The sequence below is a fragment of the Carassius gibelio genome, chromosome B2, assembly GCF_023724105.1.
Source record: "Carassius gibelio isolate Cgi1373 ecotype wild population from Czech Republic chromosome B2, carGib1.2-hapl.c, whole genome shotgun sequence".
Classification (NCBI taxonomy): domain Eukaryota; kingdom Metazoa; phylum Chordata; class Actinopteri; order Cypriniformes; family Cyprinidae; genus Carassius; species Carassius gibelio.
The window spans coordinates 6,424,810-6,442,530 of NC_068397.1; the positions used below are offsets into that span (position 1 = coordinate 6,424,810).

Sequence of the window (17,721 nt, forward strand, 5' to 3'; positions counted from 1 at the left end):
TCCATATAAAATGGAAAAGATCATTATAGAATAATGCCCCTGTCTTCTGTATTTTGTTGCCTTGTGCCCACATGTGCAATGACAATAAAGTTGAATCTAATCTAATCTAAATAAATTTTAGTACACGCCTCTGCAGACTTTAAAATCATAAGCTGCTGGCAATAAAAGTTTATATTTATTCCAAACTTCCAAATATAAATACACACACAAACACACACACTGTTTTGTAATCTTTCATTAAAAAATTCAGAAAAATTTACCTTTCATTGAAGTAAAACAACTGAAAAATCTCATGCTGAAATAAATGTTTTTAAATAAATGCATGTTGGCCACAATTATTGGCACCAATTATTCTTATGAGTAAAATACCTCTTAATTATATTCCCATACAATATATATATATATATATATATATATATATATATATATATATATATATATATATATATATATATATATATATATATATATATATATATATATATATATATATATTGTGGCGGGGTGAGGAACTAAACGACAACCGATGGACAGAAAAAGTCCCCGAAGGGTGGATTTATTAAATAAAGTGGTGCTCTTGGTGAAGGCGGTGCTCTCCTGTGGCGCTTAAAGTCCCTCGTGCTCGCTGTGTCCTGAGTGGTGGATCCCGTGCTGTGCTCTCCTTAGTGGGGCTGACGGTCACACGCTGCTCTCTGTAACAGAGGAGGAAAGGGTTAGCGTCCTTGTTGGGAGACATTCCTCACCACTCTGTCTTCCTCCTCTGCTTAAGACGGCTCCTCTTGATGAGCTGCAGGTGCGGCCGCTCAGCCCGTGATGAGCTCGTGCCGGTGATTCCCGTGTGTTGCCAGGGCGACGCTGACGAGCGCTCGGGACGCATGTCACACTCCCCCCCCCTAAGCGTCGACCTGCGCCTGTGGTACAATGGGGAGATATGGGGAGGGTGGGGAGTGGAGCCTGACAGACCTGCGAAAGCTGCCCCTATCCTGGAGAGACCGTCCGCGTTGGCGTTGGCCGTCCCCGCCCGATGTTGTATGGTGAAGTGGAAGTCCTGGAGCGCAAGGAACCAGCGGGTTACCCTGGGGTTGGTGTCCTTTGCGCGGGCCATCCACTGCAGTGGCGCATGGTCTGTCAGCAGGGTGAACCGGCGTCCGAGGAGGTAGTAGCGGAGCTCCAGGACTGCCCACTTGACGGCCAGCGCTTCCTTCTCCACGGCGGCATACCGTTGTTCGGTCGGGGTCAGCTTCCGGCTAATAAAGATCACCGGGTGTTCCTCGCCGTCCTGGACCTGGGAGAGAACGGCTCCCAACCCGGTGTCCGAGGCGTCGGTTTGCACCAGGAAGGGGCAGTTGAAGTCGGGGGCTCGCAGGACTGGCTCCGTGGTGAGGGCTGACTTCACCTGCTGGAACGCCTCTTCCGCTTCTAGACTCCAGGCTATCTTCTCCGGTTGCCCCTTCCTGGTCAGATCTGTCAGGGGAGAGGCTAAGGAGGAGAAGTTAGGGATAAAACACCGGTAGTATCCTGCCAACCCCAAAAAGGCTCGTACCTGGGTCTTGGTAGAGGGCCGCGGTGCCGAGAGGATAGCTGTCACCTTCTTTTCCTGGGGGCGGATGAGGCCACGTCCCACGCAGAAGCCCAGGTACTTGGCTTCGGAGAGAGCCAGGTGACATTTCCGGGGGTTGGCGGTGAGCCTCGCCCGGCGGAGGTCCAGCAGCACCCTCCGGAGCCGCTCTAAATGTTCCCCCCAGGTCTCATGGCCTTGACGTGCTCGACGGTGGTCCGACATACCGCAGGCTGTTGTTCCCAGGCTTCCCGGGCGACATCTAGGAGCCCTCGGGGTTGGCGGCCGAAGAGGAGCTCGAAGGGCGTGAAGCCGGTGGACGCCTGGGGCACCTCCCGGATCCCGAACAGCACATACGGGATCATCTGGTCCCAGTCGCGTCGGTCCTCGGCCACGACACGCCGCAGCATCTGTTTCAGGGTCTGGTTAAAGCGTTCCACGAGCCCATCGGTTTGTGGGTGGTATACGCTGGTCCGGATCTGTCGGACTTTGAGGAGTTTACAGAGGTCAGCCATGATCCGGGACATGAAAGGGGTGCCCTGGTCGGTCAGGATCTCCGCTGGCAGGCCAACCCGACTACTCAGTAGGAAGAGCTCCTGTGCGATATTTTTGGCGGTGGCCTTGCGGAGGGGAATTGCCTCTGGGTAGCGGGTGGCATAATCCACGATAACCAGGATGTGTTCATGGCCCCAGGCGGACTTCGGCAGCGGCCCCACTAGGTCCATCCCGATGCGCTCGAAGGGCACCTCAATGATCGGCAGCGGGATCAGCGGGCTAGGGGGAGGAGTATGTGGTGAGGTCCGTTGGCACGTCGGGCACGCTTGGCAGTACCGCTTGACATCCGCCTCCAGTCCCGGCCAGTGGAAGCGGTCCCGGATCCGCTGCACCGTGTTTTGGGCGCCGAGGTGGCCAGCCATCGGGTGGGCGTGGGCGAGTTCCAAGACCGCCGGGACTTTGCTCCGCGGTACCACCAACAGCGTCTTTTCCTCCCCCCTCCGCTGGCCGACATAATAGAGCAGGCCGTTTTGGATGATGAAGTGGGGTGTGGGGTGGGGAGCTGGTTGTAGATCCTCTCCTTCCGCCACCCGCACTTGAGACCAGCAATGCTTGAGGCGCTCGTCCCCACGCTGCTCTTTGGCGAGCGTCCCCCCTCCCGCTATCTGCTGGAAGACATCGAAGAACAGGTTAGAGTTTTGGGAGGGGGACTCACCTCCTCGAGGGCTGTCCGACGTCAGCAGCGCAGGGCCTCGTGGAGGGCGCCTTGCTGGACTCCGGCGTCGGCGGTTCCCGGCCGGGCTAGCAGGCTGTGTGCTGGAGGCGAGGAGCTGATCGAACCCCGGCCAATCCCGGCCGAGGAGAACGGGTACCGGTAGGTTCCTTAAGATTCCCACTTCGACGGGCCAGGAACCAGGTGTCGCGGTGATGGTCACTCTCCGGGCCGGCACATGCCTGGTATCCCCGTGCACGCACGTTATCGCCAGTCGGGCCCTGGAACCTATTCGGGGTGGAAGGACAGTCGGTTGTATCAGGCTTACCCCGCTGCCCGAGTCGAGGATGGCGACGAACGGCCGGCCGTTGATACGCACCCTTGGCCCGTGGTGCCTTCGGCGCTGGACCGTGGACTGAACAGCCTGCTAGCCATGTCCGTCCTGGGGAATGCGGCGGCTCGGTGGGCATTGGCTCGTCCTGGGGGCCGGGAACCGCAGGCCTGCTCACGGGTCGCTGGGTGCCCTCCGGCGAGCGTCGCTCCTGGACCACCCTTCGGGGAAAAGGCGGCGCTCGCTCCCCCATCTCCCGGTGTTGGGCAGCCTCCGCCAGCTCAATGGCCTCCACGAGCCCGTCGAGATCAGTGGGGTTCCTCATGCCAGCCGCCTGCCTCAACGCGCGGGGAATGGGCGCGGAGGAGTCGGTCGATCACCACACGCTCAGCTACCTGGTGTGCGGAGGGACCCCCGGTCAACAGCCAATGTTGGGCCAGCCGGGATAGTTCGGCCGCCTGGGCGCGAGCGGGCTGTCGAGCTCGATATTCCCAGTCATGGAATTGCTGCGCCGCACAGATTGGGGAAAGGCCTACTCGGCCCAGGATCTCCTTCTTTACCTCTCCATAGTTCCGGCTTCTCTCGGCCGTCATGGTGAAATACGCCCGCTGCGCTTCCCCGGTCAGCAGCGGTGCGAGGAGGTGGGCCCACTCGTCCTCTGGCCACGCCTCCCGGACTGCGGTGGCCTCAAACATCCGAAGATACATCTCCACGTCGTCATGCGATGTCATCCGTGGCATCAGCTGGACGGCTTGGACACGGGGGTCAGGCAGCGGCGTGCGGTGGGCGGCGGCGCGGAGGGCGGCGAGCTCACGTTCGGCGTCTCCTTGACGTGAGGCCATGTGCTCCACTATTTGTTGCTGGCGGATGCTCACCTCGGTGAGGTGTTTGAGCAGTTCTTCCATGCCGGGGGAGGAGCGGCCGCCTGTGAAAACAGAGCAGATACAAATGACAGGGGAAAAAGGAAAACAAAAAAAAACAAACGGGTGGCTTTAACGGTCTCCTCAGGGGTCGGTTGTCGGTGTCCAGCTCACACTCTTGCCCGCATTCTCCACCAGTGTGGCAGGGTGAGGAACTACACGACAACCGATGGACAGAAAAAGTCCCCGAAGGGTGGATTTATTAAATAAAGTGGTGCTCTTGGTGAAGGCGGTGCTCTCCTGTGGCGCTTCAAGTCCCTCGTGCTCGCTGTGTCCTGAGTGGTGGATCCCGTGCTGTGCTCTCCTTAGTGGGGCTGACGGTCACACGCTGCTCTCTGTAACAGAGGAGGAAAGGGTTAGCGTCCTTGTTGGGAGACATTCCTCACCACTCTGTCTTCCTCCTCTGCTTAAGACGGCTCCTCTTGATGAGCTGCAGGTGCGGCCGCTCAGCCCGTGATGAGCTCGTGCCGGTGATTCCCGTGTGTTGCCAGGGCGACGCTGACGAGCGCTCGGGACGCATGTCACAATATATATATATATATACACACAGTCATCTTTTTTTTTTTAAACCAGGGTGACTAGGAGCATTAAATTGTCCAGCCATGACTTTGTGTTCCACAGGACTATAAATATGAAGAACACAAGGCCAAATACCCCTTAATCATCATCACAAGGAGTAAAACCAAAGAAAATAGTTATGATGTGCAGAACAAGACCGTTGAGCTTCACAAAATAGAAAGTGGCTGTAAGAAAAGAGCTAAAGCATTGAAATCCCCATTTCCACCATCAGAGCAATGATTAAGAAATCTGCCTTGAAGAGGACGCGTGTCTATATCGTCCTAATGCACAGTGAGGAGGAGAGTGTGAGTGGCCTAAGACTCTCCAATGATCACAGCTGGAGAAATGCAGAGATTAGGTTAACCTTGGGGTCAGAAAGCCTAAAAAAAAATAAAAATAAAACGGCCCCTACATCATCACGTGTTGTTTGTAAGGGTTACAAGAAAAAATAAATAAATAAAATCCTCGCTCATCCAAAAACAAACTCCAGCATATTCAGTTGTCAGACACAACAAAATGGCACTGGCTTCTATGATCAGATGAAACTTAAAAAAGAGCTTTTTGGCAGCAAACCCACCAGATGGGTTTAGTACAAACAGTGATAAAAAGTACCCCATGTCTATATTTAAATATACTGCTGGATCTATAATGTTGTGGGCCTGTTTTTCTGCCAGAGATCTTGGACATCTTAGAATCATGGATTCTATCAGATATCTAAACCTGACTGCCTCTGTTAGAAATCTTACAATGTTTGGATCTTCCACCAGGACAATCATTGTTATGGCCCGTCTAAGGGAAATACAGAAACTATTCTTACACACATGCTTAGTTTGTGGGAGTTTATTACAATAAAGATAATAGAATGAAAAGATTGGCAAAACCTCACCTACTGACAAAGGCCAAAACAATGACCAAACCACAATCTCAACCATCCCTCTTTCCAAACTCTTCAAAAGAAAAGAAAAAGAAAATACAAAATGATGAGAAAATAAGCAAACTAAATAAATATATATATAAATAAATAACAAAAGGACAACTAAGCCAATGTCTATAGACAAATGAGTGAGGTGAACTGAAGAGAAGAATCATCAACCTGGAGCGCTGAATCTGAAGGATCTGGATGAAGGAATGGTCTCTGATCGATTATCAGGTGTTCTCCAAACTCTTCACGCATTACAGAAGAAAACTCAGAGCTGTTATCTTGGGAAAAGGATATTGCAATAATTGGGTGCCAATAATTGTGCCCAATATAAACTAAAGAAAGCATTTATTTCACAATGAGATTCCCTACCCACTTTCAATTGTTTTACTTCAATCACAGGTTAGAATTTTGTGATTTTTTTAACGAAAGATCAAAAGGAAAAACTATGGAGATTTACTTTGCTCATATTTACCAAGGGTGCCAATAATATGCACTATATATACAGTATATATATATAGCCGTTTGCTTAATGGCTTTGGTTTTGGCTTTAAGTAACCTTTAAGGCAAAGATCAATTTTGATGTAATGGCATATGGTCAACAAATAAAACACAAGGGAGCAGCTACTTAACGGTCAAAGTCATCCAGGATAATGAGCCGAAGCTCTGTGAGTGTGTGTGTGTGTGTGTGTATGGTTGGTCTCTTCTGTCGACTAATTATCTCTGTGCGCTGGTGGTGAATGAAATCAGACGGCATGGATCTTCTCCATCCTCTGGCTCTCTTAATGGACTCAATAATGGGATGATATTCTTATCATTCTTGTCTCTGCTCATCTGGAACATCAGGTTAATGACTCTGATTGGGTCGTGGCCACAGAGATTCACCAGATGGCCTCGGGAGAACTCACTCATACTCAGAGATATATTTTGTGAAAGGGTTTAGGATTTGGATGCAGGGTCACCATATTGGCTGCATTTTTTTTTTTTTTTTTATGTTTCAATCTTTAACATTCAGGCAAAGTAATAATCACAAATATACAGAAAGAACTGAAAACAACTTATTATTATGATATATGATGTACCAAAAAACGAATTGAAAGAAAATAACAATTCAATATAAATGTCAAAAAACAAAAACAAAAAAATAGTCTTTTAAAATTGTATGCAATTAAGAGATAGACTCTTTATAAAAATACAATTAAAAAAATAATAAAAATAGAAAGATTTTCTAATAAGATTATTTAAAGAACCATGCTTTGAAATTGCTATACAAAACATTAATAGTGTTAAAAATAACTTTTTCAATATATTTATACTTTCATTAGTATTTTTACATTATTAATATTTTACATCTATTTTACAAGTGTTTTTTTTAATATATAATCAATGATGACATGGCTTTAACAGCTACAGATTTAATATATATATATATATTCCTTTATATATGATTTCAAACAAGGTGCCATTGTTTTAAAGAAAGACAGCACATAAACAAAAAAAAAATAAAAAAAAAAAAAAAATCTAATACTGAAGAAAAAACAACAACAAAAAACCCCAGCACCATTTATTTTCAGACGGCAATTAGTACTTAAGAGTCTGATGTTTTAACTAATGCAGCTAGACATTTGCTACAATTGTTATGTGTGCCTTACGAGTCCAAATAATTTTAGAGCCAGTGTAAAATACAGTCAAAATCCACTAGATGTCACGAGAGTACTGATATCTGCTCAAGAGCTCTTTATTCTGTAATGAGGAGAGATTCATTGGTTTGGTTCTAGCTTATCTCCTTTGAAACTGGTCTATCTATCTATCTATCTATCTATCTATCTATCTATCTATCTATCTATCTATCTATCTATCTATCTATCTATCTATCTATCTATCTATCTATCTATCTATCCATCCATCCATCCATCCATCCATCCATCCATCGATCTATTTTAATGATTTTTTGTTAATCATCGTGCTTTCATTAAATCATCTGATATATGTTTAAACCGAGACAATTTTTAAAAACTATATTTGCATTTTAGGTTCATTCATTGTCTAGTCATATATCGTGAGAAATAATAATAGGCTACTAAACTGTCTAAAATCCAAAAGTATGTTTGCTAATGTAATCAGCGTTATACTTCCAATAAATCATTTTATATAAGTTTACCCGTAGCCAAAATAAAGCTATCTGCATATTCATTCAAAGTCAAGTCATAAACTGTGAAAGATAATAATACTAAACCGTATAAAATCCAAAAATGTGTGTGCGTTATTGTTTGATTTCCTGTGCATAAATACATGGAAATGAATGTTCACGTCCTCACAGGAACTCAAAATAATTGCGTGGGAAAAACAGCGATAGACAAAAGTGGCTTTCAATCTCTTCACTCTCATCAATTGCAATTTCGCTTACGTGGAACTGTATCTCTTTATTGAGTATTGTGGGCGTTCAACTCAAATAATATTCACTAATTTTCATTCACCTACAATCTGTCAAAGTGTTTAAATGTAGCAGCTCTCCACCACGAAACAGGGTTTTCTTCTAAGATGTCTTCAGCATGTATACAGGTCACGGTCCTGTTGGATAGGCTGCTCTTCACCTGAGGAGGCACTTCTTTACTCCTACATGAGGACGTGAGAGCTGCAGCGCTCGAGAGATCGGGGGAGGAGTTACAACACGATCACCTAGGAACCACTAACGTAAACTGACCAGAAGGGTCGTAAATACGAAACCCGATCCGCGAAGTCGGATCTTTTGTGCAGCTGCTTCAACGCTCGCAGACTGAACTTGTCTCGAGATTGAGAAGACAACCCCCTGCAAATTATATAGAAATAAAGAAAAAAAAAAAACAATAGCAGTGTGAACGCAGCATATGGACAACGTGGGAAAGCGTCGATGCGCGCGGCGTGTAGCAAGAGACAGGAGTTGGTAAATAGACAACGGAAGCTTCCTCGAGCGACTGGAATTAAACCGGGAATTTCACTCATTTTTATTTGGTAGGTTGTGGGATTTGCATGTCATCAATTAATGTGATTATTTTCATATTTGCAGTGATTTCTACAATGAACTCATGAACTTCCAATCGAGACGCCGAAAGTAACTTCAGTTGATTGATGTTCTCTGGTAACTTAAAGCGAATGAATCGAGAAAGTTTGCTATTTTGGACCGGAGATAATGGATCACACGTTGCTAAAGCATGTTTATTTTTATTATTCTTATTATTAATATTACATTGAACATTCAGATATATCTATCGTGTTATTCGTATAGACCACCAGCGGTGAAAATTTTTAGAGAAACAACACATTTCGTTAACATGTTTTGGGATTGTGTACCTTATAGTAACTTATATTTCATGGTTACACACGTTTGTCGTTTATATAACTATTTCGCTAACAAACAAAGTTCCTGGGTGCATTACATAACTTTGTCTCGTCCCTATTGTTTACCTGTTGTTATGCTCTCTTGTCCGCGATACGAGGCGTCTTCACAGACTTGACGCGATTAAACAAACGAAGAGTGCGGTTTTCTGATTGACGTGGCGAGATGATTTTTGGCTTCAGCGCGGTCAAGCCGGCAATACGTTTTTTTTTTTTTTTTTTTGGTGTTTAAAGCAAAACCCATAAAGGTTTTACATGTGTTTTGTGACTATAATTCACTTGTAATGAGATATTAAACCAGTTATGTTCTTTTGTTATATTCAGAAGTCTCAAGTGATTATCTTTGTAATATTTAGTCGTAATAATAATAAGGTATGTCATAGGAGTTAAAAACTGAGCTACGCAGCACTACAATACTCTGGGGCTGAAGCGCAGTTTTCAAACAAAGCTCAAGTCAAGTTTCTCAGAGCGGTCTGACAAGGACCGGAAGCCTATCAGCAATTTCTAATATTACCAGAGTCAGTAAGGAAGTGGCTGACACACCAGACGAGAAGCCCAATTTCTTTTTCTGTATTTTAGGGAATAGTGGTGTTAAAGAGATAGCTCACCTAAAAACAAAAAAACTACTTTTTTTTTTTTTTTTTACCCTGAATGACTCTTTCATCTCTGGAACAAAAAATAATATGTTTATGTCTTTCATTGATTTATAGTAAATGGTAACGTTACAGTATCTTCCATAAGTTGACAGCATCGTGCTAATATTTAATTTTAGTTTACCCCCCCCCCACCCAAATCTATGCTATTCCTTTAGAAGACTAGGAATATGTTGCATGATACGAATTGACTACTTTCATTATACTTTTACTGTGTTGTTTTGTCCTTTTTGGTTTGATAGCCCCATTGTATGGAGGTGAGCAATATTAATATCCATCACAACTTTTCTGTGTTAGGCTTGCGTTTACAAGACAACAGTGTAGTCAAAAATGGAAAAAAGTGTTCCCCTTCTGTTTTAAAAATGCTCACGTATGCACGGCAACGTTTTCAAAACGATTCACATTTACACACATCCTCGAAAGTGGCCAAAAACGCTGCATTATGTATGCCAGGCCAGTAGTTGGCACTGACACCTTGTTAGTAAACAGTACCTGTAGGGAAGTGACGATTATATGACACATATGATGTGTCTCCGCTGTTGCTTGTAATATTGAAGTAAATCCCATAGACAGTAAAAGAAATGGACACAGCGACCCCATTGGATTCAACGGAGACAAGTGAAGTCAATTAGAAGCACGCACTTCCTGCAGCTTGAGCGTACTGCGCAGACTCAAACTGAGATTGATGACATAGATGTCACGTGAGCAACCTGTCTGACAACTGTAAGTCTTCTAATAGCTGTGCCAAGAGAAATCTGAATCACCCACCGAATCTTGCAGATGTTGTAGAGTAATTTTGTCCCGTTGCTTTATGGACTCTCTATGGGCTTCCCCCTTGACTTCATGCCTCCACGTTCCCCTCGATTGCCTCATAGACAGTAAAAGATTGCCTGCGAGCTTCTCCTCCTGTCCATATGGTAATTTCTCTAATGTGCGACAGTGTCGCAGGTTATGATGCAATCATTAGCCTGTTTTTACAAAAACTGCTTCTACGGGGCCACGACATAAGATACAAGGTAATGGGGCCTTTTATAAATTTTCGTGTTTCTTTAGAAATAATGAATGGACAAATAGAGACTTTAATAACCAATGGCAGCGCCCAGGGATGTTTCAATAAAATATGAAACCCTGCCCCCCTGGTAAATCCACACTTTGCTGAAAAAGCGTTAGCACACTCTTGAGCAGCAACACCATTGCCATTGTTGTGTATGTTTGTTTGTGCTCTACACATACTGCACATGTCTACATACCTAACACGTACTATGCATGCGCATGACATCACCGTTTTCAAAGATTCATGTTTTGAGTGTTTACACGGAAATGATAACAGTGGCATTTTCAAAAATTTGCACTTTGAAAAGTATTTACAAAAATATGCGTTTTCAGTCCCCAAAACGCCATTGTTGAGTAAAACGAACAGGCAAAATGCATGAAAAGTTTCCCGTTTTTGGCTGAAAATGTTGTCGTGTAAATGGCTCCTTAGACAGAAATTGAGTTTGGACTGACATGATGTTTTTTTAAATAATGACAGAGCTTTATATATTTATTTTTAAAAACAATTTTGGTGAACTGGCCCTTTAAGGGTGGTTCATGTAGGTCACCCACTTGCTTTCACACAGCACAGCCATCAATCATAAGAGTGTAAAGTGCAAGCTGACATCTTCCCCCCTCACATTCACGGTTGGTTCCTGTTCTGTGTCACTTCTCACACGCACAGCATGGTTAATTTATAGCTCTTTAACTGGTTGGTTTAGTGACTGTTGTACTCGCAGCATAACTGCATGGCCACGTTGTGTGATCAAACGTTATTGATTTTAACAGTCAATAACTGTGACAGCTGTGGTTTTTCATTCTCCGTACCACAGAGAAGTGCGACTTAAAGCAGCATGCAACACAATGAATGGCCCATCACGCATCATTTAAGCATTTATAGAGAAGAGAGCTGCTCTTTTGAGGACAGTAACGTTTAATTTACACCTGCTTATGTCTTCAGATCAAGGTTTGTTGTACCCTTTTACATTCTGAATTAGTGTTGACTTATTTTAGCACTCAAGTGTGTTTGATACTGAAGCGATACTTTTGAAGCATTATTAAGTATAAAAAGTGTTGGTTTTTGTCTTTTCGTATGACTTTTTGGAGTCCTGCAGATGGAAATTTGTCAAAATATGATGAGAGAGAGGAGAAAAGTTTGCATAGCATGACCGGACTCATTGGAATTCTCAAACATCATTGTTTAAATTAATTTGCGAGGGTAAATGTTGAATGTTTTAACTAGAAACTGGATTTGTTTCGCAGTGTTGGAGCCCAGGTTTGTTGTTCGCTTTGAAAGTGGTGTTGATGAATCATCTCGAAAGCCGTCACCATCTGCCAGATGTTTTCCAGGTCTGTTTACCCCTCGTTCGTGTGCCTTATCCTTTCAGAAGAAGTTTTACACTCTACACAAAGTCTTTAAATTTGTGAGCTGCGAGAGCTTTGTTTCTTTTTCTGTGTGGAAAACGTGTCCGGTGAGCAGTCGGTTTAGTTATCTGAGCTCTTTCTCCATGATGAGGTGTGGTTTTTATTGGACCTTTTCCCCTGCTCGTAAAGTGCTGAAGGAGAGGCAGAAAATGAGTACAGCTTTACTCACAGCCGACTCAAAGAACACCATGAAAAATATAAGCGTACATGTTTTCACGCTAATAATTTGGCTGCATAGTTGTGAAAGTGTTTTGATTTCCACTACTATTGCTTTTTCAAAATCTTTCTTTTTTTTCTTTTGCAGCATGCAAATCAATGTATGTGTCAGACATACCTCTTTGGTTTTTGTATTGGGTCACACATGCAGAGTTCAGTCATTATTTAGCAAAGCTGCCATGAGCATTGTGGTTTTAATGTGGGATGTCCAGTTATGTCAAAATAATCATAAAATGAAATGCAACAATCAGTATTTATATGCCTATATACATTTATTAAATGTGTAAAAAGAAAAAAGAAAGCTATGCATTTTTTTCCCTCTACATTTTAGGTGTTTTCTACAGGGTTTCTGTGGGTCTTAAAGTCTTAATTAACCCTTCCACAAATTTAAGGGACAGTTCATCCAAAAATTTTAATTGTCATCATTTACTTAGCCTCAAGTTGTTCCAGTTGTATGAGTTTCTTTCTTTTGCTGGATACAAATGAACATATTTTGAAGAAAGTTGGTGACCGAACAGTTGACAGTTGCCATTAACTTTATGGGAAAATTGAAGTCGATGCACCATCACTATCTCTAAGTCTTGCATCAGAAAGTCTTACATTCATTAAATCATGGAATCAAATGTTGCATGCTTTGCAAACAAATAAAAAATAATTGTCTTCCTCAGTATTTTTTTTTTCTATACAAATAACTAAATATTCTTAAGACATGCACTACTTAAGATGCAAAAAGTACAAGAAGATATTTTCATGTAGTGGTTTTGAAATGCTATTTTCAAGCCTCTAAGATGATTTTTAGTAATGGAGATGGCTTGTCTAAAACAAATGACTGTTCCTTTCAAATTATTCCTTGAATTTTCTTAACTTCGTCATAAAAAGGGTCTTAAATTTACCTGCAAACCTGACATGGTTTTTGGACCCTCCCTGCTTTTCCCCTTTATTGTGTTATCAGCCATTTCAGATAAACCAGACCTAAATGACACATAATAACAAAACAAGCTGTGGTTGAGTGCATTAGATGCTGGTCTCTTCATGTCTAATTGGGTTCCTCTTTACCGGAAGCTGCAGTGTGAACCACACTGATATATTGAGGCTACTAGTACAATGTGCCAAACACTGTGTTAACACATACAAAAACATTTATTAAGTATGAAAGACTTTGTGTACAAAGGGTTTTTAAAACAGCTTTATCCTTCGCTACCCAGTATTTAGTCAAATACTATATTCAAAGTATGCATGCAGCCTTGTTTGAAACAGTCTTTTGAGTTCAAGTTGGTGATGTAATCTCTGAGTCATATCTAGTTTGACTCGGACACATTTGACTAGCCCGATCATGCCTGGATTATCTGTAAATTGACTGTGTGCTATTCTCTGTGAGCTAAACATTTCAGTATTTTTATCTTATTGAAAGCAAGCGTTTTCAAACTGAGCTCCTTAGTTTTGCGATTGTAACAGAGTTATGTTTTTTTTTTTTTTTTTTTTTTTTTAAGTGTCATGTTTGTTATTTGATGTAATTATGCATAGTATAATGCTGTAGGATTTCACATTGTTACTCCTTAGTTTGAACATATATTAAAAGATCATACAGGTGTGATTGGGTTCCTTTTATATATTTATTTAGCTGAATTTTAAAAAGGTTGGTGACGCTAAGTGCACTCCCTGCAATTTATTGGTTTGTGCTGTATCTTTTATGAGGTTAAAGATGACGAACAAAACCACGATCCTAAAGGAGCTTCTGGAAAAATTATTCGCAACAGCCTCTGCTTTATATCAATGGATATTTAGAGCCTCTTCTCAACTCTTGCTAATTGTAAACACATTTGAATGTAATCTAACCACTCTGCAATTCTCTCTTTGTCTAAGCTGTCTGCTGAAGTTAAATGCTACGAAATATACATCACTGCATTTGAAGCATTAATAGGTCACGTTAAACAGTGCTATAGAGTAAGCTTTGACATTTAAATATTTGAACATCTCCCACTTCCTGTTGCCGTCCCCACAAGGCTGGGGTTTGACTATTATGTTAGCGCACAAGCCGACATAATACTAACATGAAGATTGATCGTTCGTCTGTTTTCCTCATTAAACCTTCTTTTGTTTAACAATCTGTTCTCTTAAAGGGATAGTTCGCTGAAAAATGAAATCATTTACCCGCTCTCATGTCGTTCCAAAGCCTGTATTTATTTTTCTTCCGTGGAACATGGAAGAAAGTCAATGTTAATGAAAATCAATGGTGACCAGAACTGTTTGGTTGCAAATGTTCTACAGATGTTTCACAAAGAAGAATGAAAGTCATGTTTGGGGGAGGATGCGACTTATGGCAGGATTAGAATGTTTTGGGTGAACTATGCAGAGAGCTCTGATAATGTCATTATTAAACTTCTAACTGCATTGTACGGTTTTATTAATCTGATTTCATTTATCTGTTTCAGGTAGAGGGATTTCTCATATGGCAGCTGAATGTCAACACGGCGTAAAACCATAAATCCCTTCTGTAAAACATGCTGAGAGGGGCTCTTGAAACTGATGAGCTTACCAGCCAAACGCTCTAACTAACGTGAACGTGATGGGGATGATGATATTACACATAGCAATGATGGAACAGCCACACTGACAAAGATTAACTGCACTCACTCTCAGCGCGCTGCTGCCAATCAGCATGCTGCGGATACTGTCGCTCAAATTTGGCCGCGTCTACCGCTGCGGCAAGTTCCTCTTCATCGTAGCTCTTTTTGTGATCCTGCTGATGAACACTCACAATCTCTTCGCCTCTTTCCAGAGGAACGAGCTCACCGACCGGCGATTCATCGGCCTCAACAAGTGTCCGGCCTGCTTTGGCACGAGCTGGTGCCGCAAGTTCATGAACAGCCAGGTGACCTTCGAGATGTGGGGTCGCCTGCGCTTCCTAGACTTTTTCAACGTGAAGAACGTTTATTTCGCTCAATACGGAGAACCCAGGGAAGGAACACGCAGGGTCGTGCTCAAACGCCTGGGCTCCAACCAAGAGCTGGCAGAGATCGATCAGAAGATCTGCAAACGGGCCACTGGAAGGCCTCGCTGTGATCTCATTCAGGGTATGTACAAAACCGAGTTCGCACGGCTTAACGGGGACGTAAGGCTGTTGACCCCGGAGGTGGTGGAAGGCTGGTCAGATCTGGTGCACTGCCCCTCGCAGAGGCTTCTAGACCGCGTGGTCAGGAGGTACGCGGAGACCAAGGACTCTGGAAGCTTCCTGCTGAAGAACCTTAAGGACACGGAACGAATGCAGCTGCTGATGACGCTGGCGTTCAACCCTGAGCCGCTTGTGCTGCAGGTATCCACACACTAGCCGATAAAATGTCTAATTTAAATGCAGTTCTGGTTGCTGAACCTTTCTTTTGATGCTGAAGCACTGTGTCTGATGCCCGCTTGGAAGTTAAAGGGATTAACGGTGCGTCTCTGCATATTTGAAAGTTCTGCACAAGGCTATGTAAATAATAGATACTTTGTGTCTGTTGGTGGTCACTTAGAGATTTCTCTGCTTTGGGCAACAGCGTGCTTGTCATGAAAAGTTCCTTCAGACATAAATCATAAAGCACTTGTTATTCCATAAGCGAAGTTTAAAAACACAGAGGTGGCGTATTGTTCCGAAAGTTTTGTCCAAAACTTGTTTTCACTTCGATAAACATTTTCCACTTAAGGGTGTAAAATATTGTGTGGTGGTTAATTCACAGCAGTCCAATTTTAAACATAAACAAGCCCCAACAGAAATGGTCCTATGCTTGGACACAAATGGGGCCTACACAGCACTATGTCTTCCTAAGTGCTTTTAGAATTGAATGAGGCAAAGGATTTAATGCAGGGTCTAATGGTCGAATGAAATCCAAATTTTGATATCCAGCATATTTTTCTGAATCCTTGATGTTTCAGTGAGACATTATATATCAGTCTAATTCACAATGCTGTTTCTAAAATGGAGTGTCTATTTACATTGCGCAAATAACCTTCCTTGTTGACTTATAGTCTACACTAACCCTCCCCACTTATAACAGGTTGGGCCTCAAAAAATTGACAGAAGGAATAACACCAATAGACTATTATAAACTATACATTTTCTGTAAAAACAACAGCTTTCATCCTGTCAACATTATGCAAACATGAAATATCAGACATAAGCCCCTTTCACACTGTAATTCCAGAAAATAAATGGGTATTGTGTCCTGGCAGTTGTTCCCGGATCGCTAAATGCTAGATTTTACCCCTTTCACACAGCCAGTGATTTCCTGGAATATGTGCGTGTGTTCACACACAACCCATAAATGTCTCGTAATGACTCGTGACATCAGGATGTGATGTATAATGTACGAGTCGAAAATGCTAGGCACGTTAACATTCCTTTAAACTTGCGAATGATCTCAGCGTCAGCGTGGATCGTGAGGGACTACCTGATCTCTGCTTCATTACAGTTTGCACATATTTTTTCATCGCGAACGTTGTTCTTCCTTCAAAACACCTGGTAAAAGAGTCGCACGATAAAGTGCGTCATCACTACACAACGGCATTAGTTCTGGCTTTTGTTGACACAGAGCTCGATCCGGGACTGAACCTGTCAATGTAAAAGTTCTCACCCATCTTCTTGCATGGTTTTTTCCTATTTCACTGCCCATGTCGCGTATTTTCCAACACAAAAGCTTGTTCTGTGTGAATGACACCTATGGGATATGAGAGCATCACATGTGAGCGTTAAATCATGTGCGCCACCATGCGGTTGGATTGTTCTTTTCTCTTTACTGTTAGCACCGGCATATTGTTGAAGTGTCTAATTCTAATGTTTGGTGATATTCAAAATTGTGATTCCTCGATTTAAAAAAAAAAAAAATCGTGGCAAAACATTTGAATTCATAAAATTGGACAAAAGTTCTATGTCAAAAACCGTGACATACTCAGAAATGTCAGCTGTTTCCAGGTGAAAAAGGTGCACTTCCATAATGTACTTAAAGTGCTCAATTTTCACTCACTAATTTTGTACTTTAATATACTAAAAATGAATCTTTAGTGCATTTTCAGATAAACCTAAGATCATCTAAATGTACTCAACTCTGCTTTCTTGGGACACCATGAACATGAACTAAAATGCACTTTTAACAAACTAGCTCTGTATTTAAAAATGTATTTAGTACCCTTGAACCCATCTCTCATACACTAGTACACTCGAGTGCACAAAATATATTTTTAAATACAAAGATAGTATGTTTAAAGTGCATTTTAGTTCATATTCATGGTGTCCCAAAATGGCACAGTTGAGTACACTTAGTCGATCTGAAGCTTATTTTAAGAAGTACTAAAGAATCATTTTAAGTATATTAAGTACACAATTAGTGTGCAAAAATAGAGCACTTTAAGTACATTATGGATGTGTACTTTTTTTTTAACCTGGGTTGTAAAAACGTTAATTGCGATATTATCATAGACCATTTATACCACACACTCCTATTTCCAGTGTATTTTTTCCTGAGCTTTTCATTCACAGCTATGAGAGTCCTTGACA

The 17,721-nt window shown here is 42.7% G+C and overlaps 1 protein-coding gene across 3 annotated transcripts in view; it reads left to right on the forward strand.

Moving 5' to 3' along the window:
- Positions 1–8,194: 8,194 nt before the first annotated feature.
- The window catches only part of LOC127950945 (divergent protein kinase domain 2A), a 34,720-nt gene continuing 25,193 nt past the window's right edge, over positions 8,195–17,721 (forward strand). The window contains exons 1-3 of one of the 3 annotated variants that reach the window (XM_052548390.1): positions 8,195–8,484; positions 11,817–11,903; positions 14,627–15,507. In XM_052548390.1, coding sequence (XP_052404350.1) covers positions 14,854–15,507 — 654 coding nt within the window. In that variant the 5' untranslated portion in view covers positions 8,195–8,484; positions 11,817–11,903; positions 14,627–14,853. Of the gene's footprint in view, positions 8,485–11,277; positions 11,521–11,816; positions 11,904–14,626; positions 15,508–17,721 lie in introns of those variants that run through there. The other 2 variants (XM_052548391.1, XM_052548388.1) reach the window with 2 other exon arrangements.